At 37.1% G+C, this 18,562-nt stretch overlaps 1 protein-coding gene across 9 annotated transcripts in view; it reads right to left on the minus strand.

Moving 5' to 3' along the window:
* SCAF8 (SR-related CTD associated factor 8) overlaps positions 1 to 18,562 on the minus strand; it is a 98,491-nt gene that overhangs the window by 22,407 nt on the left and 57,522 nt on the right. For 7 of the 9 annotated variants that reach the window (XM_075146112.1, XM_075146110.1, XM_075146115.1 and 4 more), the window contains 4 exons: positions 18,157 to 18,301; positions 17,540 to 17,620; positions 16,707 to 16,928; positions 13,719 to 16,081 (listed from right to left, as the gene is read on the minus strand). In XM_075146112.1, coding sequence (XP_075002213.1) covers positions 14,382 to 16,081; positions 16,707 to 16,928; positions 17,540 to 17,620; positions 18,157 to 18,301 — 2,148 coding nt within the window. In that variant the 3' untranslated portion in view covers positions 13,719 to 14,381. Of the gene's footprint in view, positions 1 to 13,718; positions 16,082 to 16,706; positions 16,929 to 17,539; positions 17,621 to 18,156; positions 18,302 to 18,562 lie in introns of those variants that run through there. The other 2 variants (XR_012673022.1, XM_075146111.1) reach the window with 1 other exon arrangement.

Below are 18,562 nucleotides of genomic sequence, written 5' to 3' on the forward strand. Positions count from 1 at the left end.
GGAAGATTACAGCAACTTTCCCATTTCTGAACTGTTGCAATTGGTAGGCTATGCGGATGGACATCAAAACCAAGAGATAAATGGGTCTGCAGAGACAAGCACTGCAACAACTCTCAAGGAATGGCGAGACACCCGCAGCCCTGCCAGGAGGCAGGAGAAGGCTGCCAGGGGAAGGGGAATCCCTGTCAGAGAGACAGGATTTGAAGGGGGGCTGCTGTTACTGAGAGCTGCCAATCTCCTCCAGAGCAGTACTTGATTACCTGTCAGCACACCGACTTCTACACAGCCAATAATAAAACAACACGAGCAGTCTAAAAACAACGCAAGTACCTATCTGCTGAACTGTATCATTCGCCAGAGTCACATTATCCAGAAATACCAAAAACTTATGAACATATTTACAACATTCATAGTCTGGAAACAAGTTTTATCAGTATTTTACTGGGTTAGAACACTCCGATAATCATGTCCAGAGAAGATCAGATACGTTTATCTAAATACAAGCAAGCCCATGAACATTACACAGAAAACTGATCTCATTGAGGGTCTATGTAAATATAGGGGAATAATACACAAAAGATGATAGGATCAAAATCATCCTACTAAAAGCTGTGACAAATCTGCAAAGCACCTCAAATCCTAACCCCCAGATGGTTTTAGGTAAAAGTTCTTTACCCAGTTCTTTCCAGAGGTGTACTTGGCTGGTCCCCTTCCAGACATGATACATTACACGCTTTAAAAAAACCCAGAGTACTCACCATAACAAAACTCAGTAACCAGTAGTTAAATAAAGCATCTCTACATGCGGGAAAAAAAAAATATTCTAAAGATAATGAAAAGCAGATTCCCTCAGCTACATTTCTTAACTGAGCTCTCCTGACCATGTTTCTCTGATGAATGAAATAAGAAGTGTTTCAGGATCAAGTAGAGCAGAAGCACTCTAACAAAAAGGAGTCCAGGACTTGTAAAAGAAAACAAACTTTTAAAAGTTATCTAAATCCTTGAACTATTTTGTAATGGGCCAGATAAGATAGAAACTGGGAGTTAGCAGGCAACGCTAGCTGGTGGGAGTGGGGAGGGAGGGTGGCAGCCATCAGCAGAGCCCCCGTGCTAACGCAGGTTAGTGTCAGGAGTGCTTTTTTATGGTCAAAAAAGCAGAGAAATACCTAACCATCCATTTTCATAGACCTTTCTCATAAAATGTCGTGGTGATAAACAACTAAGATTCACCAACATTTTTTAAAGTAGGCTTTGATCTGTGAAAATGACGACTGTGTAATCCCTGTTAATTATAGCAGGTGTTTAAAGGCCAGGTGCGTAGGAACTGGTACATTACCCTGAGCCTGGCACACAACAGAGGGGAAAAATTCGTGCATGTACAGGCATGAATTGGATGGAAAACAGTGCACTGAAGCACAACGGTGAATTACATTGAGAATCATATTCAAGTCATATGGTACCTCACCTGAATAGGGCTTAAGAGGGCAGCTATCTGGTTTCCATATATCAACAACCCAGCGGACTATGAAGAAACAGCTACGACTAAGTATGTTCCGTGCACCCTCTGCTGGTTTCACAGCAGCAAGCAGCCACAGCTCAGGACATAAATTTAATAAAGTAGAAGCAAAATCCGGGGAAGAAAAGCCATCTTAACTGCAAGCAATAGTGAAAAGAGATACCAAAATTACTTTCAAAAATTAAAAGAAATAAATATTTGCAAAACCTTTTTATTTTGAAATTACAAAAAGAAAATGAATTATTGGGTAGCGTCCCTTGCTCAAAGATATTTGTTACAAGTTGGAAATTACTGGCTCTGTGTTTCTACTGTACCTTCTTAATAGTTGCTTAAGTCTACTTGCATTTTTCAAAAAGACTTTAAAATAAGCATTTGGTTAGATTGCAGTATTCTGTTCTTTTTCAAGAGAACAAGTCAAACAGACTAATCTTAAAGATCTTAGCAAAGAAACTGAAGTCAGTGATTACATTTCTTTTTTTTTAAAAGAAAGCCAGGTATTTTCCTACCAGCTATTTCAGCTGTTTTTCATTACGGTTTCTATCAAACTAAGACAGACACCCTACTCTCATAAACATAGGATTCAACATTTCTTGTTTTCACAATCACTTTTTTCCCTTTAACACAGCTTTTACAAACATCATGGCTTGCAATGATCATTTCTGCTTAGTTTACAAGATGACTCTTGACTGTTCACAGGGTTACACATGACCCTCCATGGTCTGTAAAGCCAACATAACCCAAACTCTTGCATGTTTGAAATTACCAAAACATAAAGCAAAACAAAATGCCAAAGTATAACAGTATTAACCTCAACAGCAGCCAGCTAGTTAGGCACCAATTCTACTTTATAACCGAGTGAACACACACGTAAACCCCAGTCACTTCATTTAATATCCCTCACAAATCCTTTAATTTCACGATTCTTCAAAACCACAGTAATCTCCCTTTGGTCACTGCTGGCACTTCTAAAAACGTATTTAATCAGTACTAAAACACTGAAGAATGGAATATCAAATCTCCAGTTCGTTGCATCACTAACAAAACCAGTAAGTGCTTAGAAAATGTTCTAGAATATGCAGCATTTTGCATCTTTGAGAGAGGAGCTTCTATACCATTTAATTTTAATTTTCACAAACCCAGGATCTCCTGAAAGAAAAATCCCATGATACTCCATCACGTGACAGCTTGCCTATGGATTTGATTATGAAAGTGTTCATCATTTTAGAGTGCAGAATAAAATATTACATCGTTAACCACTGGTAAGGTGATTGAGTTTCAAAGATCTCTCCTGTTCCTGCACACAACTCACTCCGCAGTCCTGCTAGAACAGATTTCCCAGTTCCTGTGCTAGTCTGCTGTTGCTTGGCTGCTCATTTTTGCATTCTCCTAACACTCCATTATGTTGTGATACACTCAGATGGAAATAAATGCAGAAAACATCATTTTTGAGAAAAGAAAGTGAATAAACTACTAATAAATGTTTTCAAGGAGCCCACTGTACATAGAAGCAATGTACAGGGATACAGGATACAAAGAATAAAGGATAAAAGGTAAAAGAATAAAAAGAAACGAATTCAAATTTCTTATACTGCAGTCTGTACAGCCAAAACATACGTGTTTGTTTATAGAAATACTGTGACCAAGAAAGATTCAATCACCACCTGAAAACAACAAATTTAATGGCACTAGTGTAGAGTATAGGATCCTCACCATATCAGGTACTTCTGTGAGCAGGGGATACGCAACTCCTCTCACCACAGTGAAACAAACAGTGAAAGAGTGATAGTGTTTTGTTTTTAAAGAAGAGACAGAAAGAGGCGCCTGTGGAAGGGAGCGTTTGCCTCACGTCACAGACAAGACCTAGCAATACCCAGCATCTGTGTACTTCACGGGTAACAGTAGGGTTGAGAGCTTTGCTTGGTATTTCAAGTGTTCTGAACAAGTACGTCAGAACTGGCCACACTTCATGAAAGGGATAGCCAGCTGCTGGCCTTGTAATTCATGTAAGGTCCCTGAGCCCCATACAGATGGTAGTTAAGTAGGGGAGCAACTCATCCAGCTGCCATTCTTGTCTTCCTATATCCAAAGGCTTGCTGCAAAGAGGGGTTCAAAAAGTGGATAAGGTGTCCTGGCAAGGCAGGCTCACTCTTTCCGCATGCTCCTTCGCATGCACGTAACTTAAGGAGCTGCTCTTCACAGAAGTTGCAAATATCTTTTGGGGACAAACTGGACCCTCCCTCTTAAGAAGGTGAGAAAGAAGGCTGCAGTGGCTGGCTGGACACCACTGCTTTATGTAGGTGGGGAAAGCATAAAGGAATAGCAAGAGTATATGGAAACTGTTGCTTCAAAACCCATCAAAACTTCACTTTCAGACTGAAGACACTGGAAACCATGCTTTGAAATGTTCACTGCAAAGAGCTTTTGGCAAAGAAAAGAAATGAGAGTGAAAATACAAATTGGGGAAGTATTTTGTCACTCCAGAAGAGATTTTGTGCCAAAAGAAAACACTCCAAATTTCCTATTTCAAACTCTTCAGAAATGGAGAACAATGGCATCAGAAGGATTCAAAAGGCCACTGGAGGAGACCTGAGAACATCTTGGTTAGGAACAGTGATGATGACGGGATGTAGCACTTTTGTGCCAGCTGTTACCAAGCATGGTCAAGACCACACAAGGAATGGGAAAGCAAATGCAAGTGAATGGTGTATTTGAGGTATCCACCTCCTGCTAGTATTTCAGAGGGTCAGAACCCTGAAAAGTTTCAGGATTTAACTCTTGGCTTTTTGCCAGAAAGTGAGACCTAGAAGTAGGAATCACACACCTATAATATCTTCAGATACAATTCTGTTTCAGAACAATCCAAACAAGCACCTACAGTGGTTTAATCCTCTCTCTCTTTCTTGCTTGTAGCAGAGTTCCTTTCAGGTAGAGCACCTGGCTCACAATCTGACTTGCCAGCAATGATTAACTTGAAAAACATATTAGTTAACTTTAAATACTTCTCCTATTTATAAATATTAACGATATGACAAAGTTCAGTATAAAAAGACTATTCTGCTGCCTGCTGTAGTTAATACTGTTATTGTGGCTCAGACAGAAAAGAAAACGTTGATCCCCAGGCGAGTGGCAGCCATGCATCTATATGGCTCAAGGCTAGCCCACCCTCGAGCTGTCCGCCTGGGCACCTGTAAGGCACAGCAGTTTGCCTCCCTGCGTTGCCTCACAGCCTGAGATGAAAAGTTGCGGTAGGTGGTTTTTCCAGTCAAGTGCCAGAGTAATTAAGGCTTACAGTGTCACAATCCACCAGAGCACCATTCTCTATAGTATAAGGCTGGGAACTTTGTACTCTCACGTAACAAAATCGATCACCACCGAGACTGAACCTTTCCTACGTATGCAGCAATATTTAGTTTCTTTTTACTCAAAAAAATAAGATCCTAACCACCAAATGATGCAAAAATTTGGTGTAACCAACCAAATGTTTCATAGCAAGCTAAATTTAGAACTTAACTTAGTATTTAGATTTTTAAATATTCACCTGATTTTCAGAGATGATGTGCACTTAAATCCGTACGTGAACACACCCATGTCTAACTGACTCCTTTGACACAGCAAGACTGGAAGACAAAACAAGATGCGTCAGCTGCAGGAACACCATGAGTGTTGTACAGCAAGAGGAAGAGTTCATACTGTACTTTGTGTTTCCTTTCATATGGTATAGACTGTAAATACTGTGACTAAGCTTTCCAGAAGCTTCCATAAAATGGATATATACACATACATCAAATAGTTGAACAATAATAAATTCTAATGTATTGTGTATCTTGCGGTATGTAGCTCAAGTCAATGCTAGACAATTACTGTAAGACAAGATGTATAATTTCAAAGCTGCATTATAAGATGTTTAACAGGTCCCGGTTTTGAAAAAAATTAATGAGACAAAAGAACAATAGAGACATTTCTTGGGAAGGATCTCTAAGAAAGTCTAATTTTCAAATAGGTGGCTTCCAAAAAAAGCCAATCAGATGGTAAAACAAACCATGAATTAAAAACTTCCCGGTTCTCTACCAGACTTTCCTTGGGTCTTATTTTCTTACCCATAAAATGCTAGAAATGTTTAGAAAATTGCTTTCACATATTTGTTCCTTTTGGATTTATGTTTGCTTGCTTTTCTGTATCAAGATGAGAGACATTTAGAACAAATTAATTCTCAAAGTTGGGAAAAATTAAATTCTTCATCATTTTCAGCCGATTTGTTGGTTAAATTTCTTCACTGTGAATAAGACAGACTAAAATATCTGGTGACAAGATAAGGAATGGAGAAGGGAAATGCAAGACCTTGGCGTTCACTACAGTGTGCAAGTGTTGCATGGGACAGATCCTGAGGTCGCTCTAACTTGTGCGTAACTTTTCAAGTTGCGTATGAGAGACAGCATAAACTGCTAGGCGGTGTGAAAAATGCCGTTTTAGTTATGTTCTTGAACATGCTGGAACCAGACTATCATGACAAAATATGTAATTTTGGATAAAAATTTTATTTCTTTTTTTACATGTCATCCATTCTTATTTCTATTCTAGTTAATACAGAAATGTAAGAACTTTTCATTGGAGAAGGAAATTTATTGAGGAGAGTTAGGCAGTGCATTCTAAAATGAAATACGAAAACTTTATTAACCTAGTGCATTCATTTTCCTTTAAATCATTTGAAGAAAAAAATGCTATTTAAATAAAGCACAACCTTTCGAAAAAGCGGTAAGCAGACAGGGAAAAGAAAGCTAGAAGACATAATGGATTCTAAACAAAGAACAGTGACCGTGTAACACAGAGCTGCTCTATGTGCTGCAGTGAAAAGATCTACTTAGAAAGTACCATCATCTTGGGAGAGCCAGAAGATAAGACCAATGTGTTTAACTAGCTTTAATTTGCTTGCTTTCCTTCACTCCCTGAACTTCCTAGCACAGGAACTAGACAAGTATAGTGCTTGCAATTTTTTTCAGACATTTTGTACAATCTATTCCACCATACTCTCAGAATGTCGAAACAATCTTTATTAGGGCTGCCTACTCATAAATACTTACACAGGGGAACAGGTTTTCAAAGAAAAAAATTATCCCCTAGAAAGCTTTGTAGAAAAATCAATGAAACTAGAACCAGATAATCTTCTACCCCCCGCTTTTCTAAAGGCTGCTGAAGAAGAAACTGAGACACACAAGGCAAAGCGTTTGAAATTCTGGATCCAGTGAAACCAACAGCAATGTCCCACTGGTAAACAAGTGAGGCCGTATATCACATACTCGTTTAGTACTAAGACTGAAGCAGCATTATTTTAAAGTCTCTAGAAATAACATGAAAGGTAATGTAATAATTTTCATTAAGAAAATTGTATTTTCTACAGATAGCAGAAAGCAAACAGTACTGTAGCTAGGACTTTCCAAACTGGGATACTATTGTGAAATGCATCCTTTTAACTACTGAGATACTTAAAAGTAATCAGTAATTATCTCTGTTCTAAACAGATATTCCTCAACAGCGATGTTTCAGATTGGTGGTTCACATAATTCAGTAATCTCCTCTTTCGATTTCTCCGATGGCGTTGCCTCAAACAACGTAACTCCCAACTTCTCACTAGCTATCTGTGTCTGTATTACAGTGATGTGATTACATATGATGTATTACATATTAGACAAAATACATATGCATTAATCAGAATCTCCTCTAATCAGCATTCAGAGTGGAACCCTGAACAAAGTCAGTATTTGGACTGGGAGATAACACAAACGAGGAACAGAAAACCTTGGATTTTACACCAACACCTCAGTTCAGCACATTCCTTGCAAGTGAGATAGTTCTTTATCATGCTTTTACCTGAGTTCTGCAGTATCTACGACTTAAAAATACCCAAATAGGTATATTAACATTTGCATCAAGTTATTTCTCCAAGAACCTTGTAATCTTACAAACATTTACACCTTCCTGGGTTTTGCATGTGGTGTTTTTTTTTGTTTATTTTTATTTTTATTTTGTTGGGGGGGTTTTGTTTGTTTTTAATTAAGGTACAAGCAACATTAAGAAAAATGCTCAGAACTACTTAAAATCTTTGGATGCTTGCTTGTTAATTAGTGAATATTTAATTAGAACATGTGATTAACTTCTATTAAATCTAAAAAAAAAAAAAGAAAGGTTTATTCATGCTTTGTAACTGAGGTTTTACCTGATTTCAAATCAGGTTAACAACCTACTGCCTCTGAAACAACATTATCTATCCACTGGTTTACATATAGATCCAATCTGTACAGCATTTTTGGTGTCTGCTAGAATTTACCACTTCACGCCACTTTCCTGTTTTCCATAGTGGTTCTATGCAGGTGTAAAGCATGTATAAAGTGTACACACAGAAACTGCAGACAGTATGCACACAAAACGCAAAAGACTACATTTCAGTATTTTGTATGAATAACGTATTTATCCTAATCACTTCAAGGGTTTACATTCTAATAAAAATAATGGGTCCCTCACTCATTTTATCAATTCATACAACCGCAGCCCATCAACTTCATATTTTTAATATGGTGAGCTTTTTAATCAACATGAAATTTGAGAAGATGCCATTATCTTGCTTTTAATAAATAAAAAAATTCCAAATTAATCAGCAAGCATTTCAATTTGTTTTCAGTATTTTACTTTTAATCACAGATAGCTTGAACAATAAAGTTCTCAGTAGCGAATTACCTATATTGGTAGTCATACTGTACAAGAAATCCGTGAGTTTGAAGAGAAAAACTTATGACTGTCCTAGACTTAAGTAACTCAGTTATGCAACTGAATTATGTAATTCAAAGGTATTTCTGATTTGTGGTAAGAGGAATTCTGTGATGGCACCACTTGACAAAATAATGTATTGCAAGCATGTGAAAATAAATGAAAAAGGAACTGGACAGACTGGTATAACTTTCAGTAAACATTTTTAAAGTTGAGTGTCCATTTATTATTTATGCATTTAGACTACTGAAATGACAAAGACTTTCTTGAAGAAAATCACTGAACACAAAATTACATTTCAAATTCTACAGACAAAAATTTATTGATTTTGCCCACATTTTTGTCTAAAGTTTGAAATATATGCTCCTTGTCAGAGGGAAAAACTTAAGGCACACTTAAAACTGCATTTCACTGTATTGCTGAATGAGATCTGATTACCTAAGAAACAGCATAAACCTAAAGTAATTCTTTCCCTTGATCAACTAAAGTGACAATGCCAGAGCTTCCTTTGACCAGACGAAGGTGGATGGATTTTTAGAAAGGACTTTAAACGCTAAGATTATTTCTACTTAATTCCTGCTGTTTTCAAGAAAAAGCTACATTTCTTATTTTCCCAGATGTAATTATAATATGGTCTCTCCTTCAGTGTGGAAGTGACATTCAGATCCAAAGTCCGTGCATTTACGGCCTATGTGAATCCTACCAATCTACATCCGAGTTAACAATTCTATATCTGTTTAATAGTCTTCACCTATTAAGGTTTTTTTTTGCACTAGCTTGTGCACAACTATAACACTCCAACACAATTATAATGCTCCAGTATACAAATCAATATGGCTGTGAAGTTTACCCTGGTTTTAGAAACACATAAGTCATCTACCTTAAAGAATCTCACAATTTTTCTGCATTTCAACAGAAAGCTTGATACATGCTAATGTGAACACATACCCGTTATAACACAGATATGCATACAGAAAATAATTCAAGAGGAAAATTGCAGCATTAAAGCATTAAATCAGAAAGGAAAAAATGTTCAAATAACCTATTTACAGGCTAAAATACTTTCTGACCAGTTTTTTTTTTTTGTAAAGCACACAATAGTCCCTTGTCTGAGGGCACTAGTATGATTTCATCTGATAGGAAGAGAAAATTTAAAATTAGCATTAGTGAGTTAACTTTAAAAGAAAATGTCAAAGTACAGAATAAGATTAGTAAACCAGTGATGCCACTAATATCACTGTTACTATGCAACTGCTGAAATGTGCATTTTAAACTTCTTAAAAAGAGAAAATACATTCATCTTCAACTGCACAACATATCTTAACAACCTCTTGATTTTTAAGTGTGCACAGACCACTAGTCCTTCCCCTCCTCTAATCTTTGGTAGCAGAGCATCTAAAAGATACTAAGAGTAGGATATCCAATATTTTTCATCAAGTTTGTGCAAGATAGAAAGGAACACAAGAATTATGGCAAATACAATTTTACAGCTTACCAACTTCAACAAAAACCCTATTGACAGACTTTCACACCATCCCATCACTGACAAGAATCACTTTTCAGATCCTACACACCTTTGCTGGAAGTAATTACTCTTAAAGAGATGTCATGAACTTTCTTTTTAGTAGCTCTACTTGACTTTTCTTGACTATGAAATATCATGTACATATGTTAATAAAATTCAAAATGTTTACTGAGTACCCAAAGAACTTGTACAGACTAAATGGAGTGAATAACATCACTACGACGACCCTTCAAGGAGAAACGTAAGACTAGTTACAATCAAGAAAGTCTTGCAATATGATACTCTCTTTGCCACTGCAAAGTTTCTACGGATGCGAATTAATACAGTAAAACAACATGGTGGAAAGATGCTTTTGCCATTCTTGTTCAAATAAACAGCTTCAAATTAAAAAAGAATATCCTGCTTTTATGCCTTTTAAATCAATCTCTCATCTACACAGGTAGATAGCTTTACAGTACATGCTTACTTGTGAAAGCTCAGCACTTAAAAGGAAAATGTGATTAATGTAAAATTCAAAGAATCAGCAATAGCTGTCCACAGGGAAAGAAAGATCTTTTCATTACCTGAATTAACAATAAAAAATTGTCCTAGTTACTCCTGATGACTCCTGATACAATTTTAAAACCTATTCAGAGTATCTGTTCAGCTGCCATTATCAAGAGACAAAAAAAGTCACCCTTATTATTGTGTTATTTTTAAATACATTATGAAAATACAAAGAATGAAATTTGCGATCCATTTTTACTAGTTTCAAATCAAATGACTCAAAGATTTGAGTTAGGGGAACATGAATCAAGAAAATGAATACTTTAAGTGTTGACTGGCATAACGTATCCTTGCACGTGTTCAAAACTGCTGACACTGTATTTTGAGAAAATTCTGCAATAAATAGGCTTATTTTATAAATACGTTCTATAAACAGTTTATTTGATAATTTTCCAACTGTGCTTAAGTAATGCCTATGCATGCCACTCTACAGGCTTGATTACAGAATTCCTGTCTTGCCTTATCCAGGGTAAGAGTACCTTAACTTCATAAATAAAGCCATTTAAATCACTGAAATGGCTTGAAGAATGGTATAATACTCTACTGAAGCAAAGGAATCTAACAGAATCTATACCCTTGAGTTTGTAATAACAACGTGAAGCACTACATATAAAAATGAAAGTGTACCGATATTTCACAGAAAAAGGCTTCAGCAAAGAAATCATGTCCTTATAGCAAATGAAGGCTATGTTTCATCTTTGTAATCTTTATGGACGTAGCATTCTGCTCAAATACAGTACAGTGAAAGATCAGAATCACAGGCTGTTTAATAAGGTAATAAATACATCAAACAACTTACTAATGCATAAGGTTTTCAAGTAAATGTGCATGCCTAAATATAGTGTTGCCTGCAAAGCTACCTGAAATATTTTTCCATATGTATGTTACTTATGTAATTAGTAGATCAGCTTCTTCAGTTGCTAGAATCGACACCTTTCATCACTACAGCAAGCTTTAAACAGGCATAAGCCAGAACTGCTGCTCAAACACCTGGCCCATCTTCTTTCTGTCCCATTCTCACTCTTTCCTTTGCATCAGCAAAAATTACATGTCACTACCGTGAACCACATCAAAGAACTGGTCTGGATCTCAGGACAGCTCCTTTCAGTGCACATGTTGGCTTTTGATGACTTAATCTACAGTGAGAAAGGAAAGTCTTCACTCGAACTCAAAGATTTAAAAATTCCTACTGGCAAGAAACCATACAGTTTTGGTAATATTAAGTCCCTTCTGAGTTTCTGAATATGACTATTTTGGTAGTATCTGTCTGCATGCTACGTTAATAAAATAAGAAATGGAAAAGTTCTAGCTGTAAACAAGATGCAACTGAAGACTGTACAACAAACTTTTATTCTACAAAAAAATAAAATAGTTGTTAGAAACGGATGGTATAACACATATGTACAGTAGCCAATTTATTAATGCTTGAAAGATATTAACAAAGATGAAAAATCATTAAATAATACATTGTTTTATACCACTACCAACCAAATTGTTTAACATCTTTCTCCTGGTAATTTACCTAAACCATCATACTATGAGCAATTTAGCATATTGTCGGTCCCAGTTTAGAAAAACAGATTAACTTTCAGTTTTAAAGAGGCACTTAACAAAATGTTTGAAAAGTAAAGCTACTGCCAATATGTGTTTGATTCTGAGTATTTATGTGGTCTATGACTAAAGCCTTTTCAAACCGCACATATTAAAATGAAATAAAGAAAATCCCTTAAGTTCATGAAGTATCCTTATAGCTATTTTGTGCGTTTGGACTTTCACACAACCATATCCGCCTAACCAGAATACTACTAGTAGGTAGTGCAGCAGCATCAGTCAAGTTCTTTGAGCCAGAGTCTGCCCATGAAGGTACTTTTACCTTAAACATTGTTCATCTCAACTCCCGAGACACGTTCTCGTAATAAACACATCAGCAAGGTCTATTACAAAGCAATAGTTATTTAATGCAATACCTCACTACATCCTAATGACTACTACTTGCACAGTAGATAAAGAATCATTCATTCAAGTTCACTCTTTCAAAGGGCTACCTTCATTAAGCTGACAGTTTGTTTACTATCCAGAATAGAAGTCCCTGTAATTGAAAAACTGAACCATGACACAGCATAAAAAAATACCCCACCACCCAGAGGGAGAGGGCAACACACACATGCGTAACTTGCTTCTATGTTCAAAGGCATGCTTATGCTTTACACTCACATGACATTCTCATACTTTCATCCCTTTGGGGGAAGCAGAAGAGGAATTAAAACTTGCATGTTAACACTTTAATGTTAAAAGATCAAAATTCTAACCTGAGCTAAAAATGTTTCTTCTACCAAAGGGGCATTCATGTAACAGAATCTACCCTTGGATCCTATTATGCAAGAGAAAAACAACTTTCTCAAAACTGAGTGAAAGGATGCTTTCAGACACAGAATTTTAACAGAAGTTATGTTGAAAGAAGTTGGTGAAATGCACTTGAGTGGAACAAATTAAAAACCTGACATTACCCTATAGCCAAATCTTTCACCACCAATTTAAAGGATACACAAGCAGCAAAGTAGGTGAAACAGGAGAGAATAGCGCTACTAATTTACCTAAGCAGCCAATTCATCTCAACAATTTAACAAGAGATTCTACTTCAATATTAAGCCATCAAAACACAAAGCCCCCCCTAATTTCTGTTAAAAACATGTAGGGTTTTTTAGACCAACAACAGCTTTTTACTTTTCATGCAACATTTCTGGACTTTGAATCACTAGAAACAAATGACCACAAAGTACTTGAACACTACAACTATCTATCCAGAATACCAAATATATTTCAAAATAAGACAATGCAAATATTTGCTTAAGTTTTGGCTTCATGCATATCTGCATTTTAAAAAGTAAGCTAAAATCCTACTGTATATTCTTACAGTATATCATGTTCCACCTTCTAGAAGTAGTAAGAACATCCTAACAATGAGCATGAGAAGGTAAATATAAGCTTGACAGTATTGCAGTGAAATAAGTTTTGTTATCTTACTACCTAAAGAAGGTGAAATGCAAATTTTTACAACCTAGTTTCATTTCAATTTTATTGAACTGTCTACAATATTCTGTGAGTGCGTGCACATACACAGGCACGCACAGAAAAAGTGGTATCTACAAACAGTTTACACAAATATTTACATACATATGTTTTTTACATAAACTAATATGACTGCATGATTTTCGATGTAAAAACCATATGCTTCTTGCACATATAACTGTTGCATTGGTCTTACAAAAGTAATATAAACCTTTTGCAACAACTAGCTAAGCACATATCATAGCTGATTCCAAGTTTTTAGAGCTTGCAGGTTTTTAAAAAAATACAATACCTAGAACACTGTTATCAAACAAATATGCTTTATTGGCATCTAAAAACAAAATGCACCCAACATTAAAATGTACTTTTTCATTTTTTTAAACCCACTGCAGTACGAGGAACAAATCACAAACACTTACTTTAGAGAAAACAGAGACTATAGTGTAGATTTTACAAAATCACTTTTAATCTCTGTGTTATGCTCCTTAAATAACATGGGCCATTTCTTTTTCTGCCGAATTGTAGGAACATAAAATATCACAGCTTTGTCTATACTTTAAAATTCTGCAGCAGCCTAAAAACACGGACAAGATACACCAGCACCTGTTTTCAAGTATAACAATTTCGATAGCCAACCTAAGGGTAGTATCTAAAAAATTCCATTTTCTTCCATAGGAAGTCTTTGTTTGACAAGCTGTTATTTTATCTTTGTGAAATTAAAAGCAAGTGGGGGCAAGTTTATGCTTTACCAGAGAAATAAAAAAAATGTTTACCTACCATGTTCAAATTAAGAACAGTGTTCTATACAAGTCAGTTGTACAGTTATTTAAGTGAAAGATGAACATGAACATCAGATTAACTTAATTCTGGCAGACAAAAGTGAACTGCTACGGTCCAGTCAGCCATTTATCTATTACAGAGAGATGACAACTTTACAAAAGGTATCTTTTACCTACTGAGTGATGATTATGTCCCCTCAGTTTCTGTGCTTTCTACCACTGGTTCACTTTCTATATCAGCTTCTGTGTCACTCTTCTCTTTGTTTATCTCGACGGAAGATGTCAGTTTTTCATAAAGTTCTGGATCGTCCTGCACCTGTGCAGTTGGTGGCTGACTTTCTGTCTCTGTATTTTCACCGTTTACCTGGGGCATATTATCAGCTTTGCGTTGGGAAGTGGCCCCATCAAAATATTCAAAAACCCGTGGATGTGGAGGGGGGATCCAGTTGTTTGACATTCTGTCTCTTCCAAACCTGTTCCCATTAATTTCTCTGCAAAAATTAAAATCTCTGTCATCCCTATCCCTCTGTCTTTCCCAGGGTCTTCTGCGGTCATCAAAATCTCTGTGAGCATCTTGTTCAAATCCTCTATTCCAATTGGGACCACTTCTACTATCAAACCTGTAGTTTACATGCCGAAACCTCTCTCTGTCTTCATGGAAGCCTTTAGGACCACCATAAATAGGGAAGGCATGGTGCTCTCTTTCATCATAATCTCCTCTCTGTCCCCAGTGCTTGTCTGAATTGAAACCAAAATGCTCCCTTCGACCAAGGTTATCTATACCCGGTCTTCCAAAATTTTCTCTCATGTCTACATGTGGTCTTGCAAAGTGTTCTCTTCCATCTACTGGAGGCCTTCCTATACCCTCTCTTGGATCAACTGGTGGTCGTCCAACAGAATCTCTGACATCCACTGGAGATGGTCTGTTAAGATTATCTCGGTTTTCCACTGGAGGAAAGCGATAATCTCTGTCTCCTTCCTGCTGAATGTTATCGCCTCCAAGTGATAGTCTTTTCTCTGGATTAGAAATGCTATCGATATTTTGTCTTCCTGGTGTCCCAAAAGGTCTTTCTGTTTGATTAAAAATATCTCCTGGAGGAAAAGGACCTCGAGGTGGTGGGTGAAGAGATGGATCAAGGATTGCTGGAGGAGGAATACTACGCTGCGGTGGCATTCCTGGCTGCATTAATGGAAACCTTGGTCCAGGCGAATGGGGCATTAAGCCTGGACGGATATCTATGAGAGGCATTCCCGGCATCCTTTGACTACTAATATTTAAATGAGGCATGTTTTGAACCCCAGCTGGATGCTGCATTGCCAGAAGTCCAGAACTACTTGAAATATTTGGTGGTGGCACTCCCATAAGTCCAGAACTACTTGAAACATTGGGTGGTGGCATTATGAGAAGCCCAGAGTTGCTTGAGACACTCGGTGGCTGTACTCCTGCCAGAACTCCTGAGCTGCTTGAGACATTGGGTGGCTGCATTCCTGTCAGAAGGCCAGGGCTGCTTGAGACACTGGGTGGATGCACTCCAGCTAGAAGCCCTGAGCTACTTGAGACATTTGGTGGTTGCACTCCAGCCATAAGTCCAGAGCTACTTGCGACGCTGGTTGGCTGAACTCCACCAGCAAGAGAAGAGCTACTGGAGACAGTAGGTAGCTGCACTCCTCCTGCAAGACCAGAACTGCTTGAAACAGTTGGTGGTTGCACTCCTCCTACAAGTCCAGAGCTGCTTGAAACACTGGGTGGCTGTACTCCCCCTGCAAGTCCAGAGCTACTTGAGACACTGGGTGGCTGCCCTTCTCCAGTAAGCCCAGAACTGCTTGAGACGCTGGGTGGCTGCACTCCTCCAACAAGTCCAGAGCTACTCGAGACATCACTTTGCACTAAAATGCAGCAACAAGAAGAACAGTTAACAGAAAATGCCAGTGTAACACATAGCATTCAAAACAAAATGCAGCTTAATCCATATTCAGTTAATGCATTCAGTGATGATACTGCTCACAAGGTCTGTCTCAGTTTCTATGACGAACATACATCATCTTAATCACATTGGTGATCAACAGACATTATGCCACAGAAATGAACGTCTCTACATAGTAAAGAATATACAGCACCTTAAAACTGACAAACCCCACAGCCATCACCCAATTTATGAAAGGGTATTAAAATCTTTGATGTAATTCTATAAATGTTATACTATCCTGCCCTCTCTCCTGCTCCTTTCCATTGCCACTTGTGTAGCAAGAACGCAGTTTTAAGAAGTCTTCTCCCAGTCTCAGCTTTACTTCTCGAAGAAAACATGCCTGAGCGTAAGCTACTAGAAATCAATGATCAGATGACGACAAAGATGGTTTCCACCACTCCTCCAACTTAAACTGAAAACAATACTCAGCCTAAAACTTCCTACTCTGCAGTTATTAAGTGCAATGGACTACGATCTGCAAAAAGACCCTCGAAGTATGATGTTTCCTGTATGCGATCATATCAGACAATAAAGACATTTCCTACCAGATCTATTGTTTTCACTGGAAGAAATCTGAAGGTCTGGAAGATGTGATCCCTTTTCATCTGATTCTGGTTTGTTGACTGGCAGAGGATTAAAAATGCTTCCAGCAGATAACGTTGGAGTAGCTAGATTGCTAGTAACTGTGCCAACTGGTAGAACAAGGCTAGTAAAAGGAACATCCTTCATCGTCTCTTGTGCAATTGGTAATGGAGGCTGTACTAAAGCTGTAGAGAAATAACAGAAGTGTATCACAGTAATCATATATTCAAGCCTTCAAGATTAGTTTGGCAGAGGTCAGGCTGATAAATCAAAATAAGTGAAATTAATTACCCTAAAGTGTTACATTTTTGTATAGTAATTTCTTATCCTCAATCAGCACTGTAATATTTAAATTTTTTGTAGAGACCAGGAACTGCAGGCAACCTATGCAATCTGTACTCTTTAACAGATATTTGTAAACGTTAAATGAATACAGTTAAAAGGCTAAACAAAAATAAATTATTATAAATTATTCAGTGACTAACACCAAATAGCTCAAGTTACAGATACATCTGTTACAGACAGGTTCAAATATTGAACTATGCATACAAATAATAAATAATTAATTTGCCATAATTTTTTGTTCCAGTAACTCCACAGTAAGTATCATTTTTCAGTCAACTTGAAAAGCTCTGTAAATCTTTTTCTCAATACCTGCTTAAACCAGCTAAACAAAAACTTCTGTGTTGCTATTTTCCATTAAACAGGATTAACTCGCTTTTGATTAAATAACAAGTGTATCAAACAATTAAGCTTTTCATAACACACAAACAACTACTAGAAGAATCAAACTTACGTGTTGGAACAACTGGTGGGACAACAGGTGGTGGGACCACAGGTGGCGGGACCACAGGTGGAACTGGGGGAGGCATATAACCTATATGGGAAAAAAAAAGTCAAGTTATTACAAGGGAAGCAAATAAAGTTTTGCAGTAAAAGCTTGTCTACATTATTCATCCTGAAAAGCTGCATCACTGAAGACTAGCAAACAACAAATGTATTGGAAGACACAACGATGGTTATTGTTTTCAAAAACAACCCCATCTTTACTGCAGATGATCTGCATGTGCATCTTTAAAAGTGATTTCTGCCAGTAATATCCAAGAAAAAAATTAAGAGTTTCAAAATTTTCCAAAGAAAGGAGATTAATCTTAAGGGTTTTTAAATTTTCATTTTTATCAAAGTTCAAAAAAAATTCTGCTGTGATTCCTATTCTCAACAGAATACACTGGTAAAAATAATATTAAGTTAGACATAAGAAATTTCATACTAGATTAAAATTAAAGATTCAAAGGTCAACTGGCTCAAAGAGTAACCAGTAGCTCATGGAAAACTATACAAAGCATGATGTACATAGAAGCACACAAACTCAGTATACTCATTACATACTCAACTTCACTTTCACTAACTTACCTGGAGGTGGCTGTGAAGGGTTGAAACTTGCTCGCAAGAAGGGTGGAGGAGGAATTGCGCTATAACCAGGAGGAGGGACAGACATTGTGACAGGAAATGCAGGTGGAACCAAGCTAACAGCAGGCACGGCTGGAGCTACTGGAATCTTTTTTCATGGAAAGAAAAAACAAGCAACTTCAATACTTAACAGTAGTCAATGACATAAAAAGAGGGATAAACTGATTTGACTGCAATTCATGTTAAGCACTAAATGTACCAAAGGCTTTGTATATATTCTGAACACCCTGAAGAATTAGATTGCATTCTGAAATGGTACATCCACTACAGATAAACAAGGTCACTGGAAGAATCCTATGCTATCTTTTCTTTATTCTAAAAAGAACAGAAAAATACACGGTTAAACACT

This window comes from Calonectris borealis, chromosome 3 (genome assembly GCF_964195595.1).
Source record: "Calonectris borealis chromosome 3, bCalBor7.hap1.2, whole genome shotgun sequence".
Taxonomy (NCBI): Eukaryota; Metazoa; Chordata; class Aves; order Procellariiformes; family Procellariidae; genus Calonectris; species Calonectris borealis.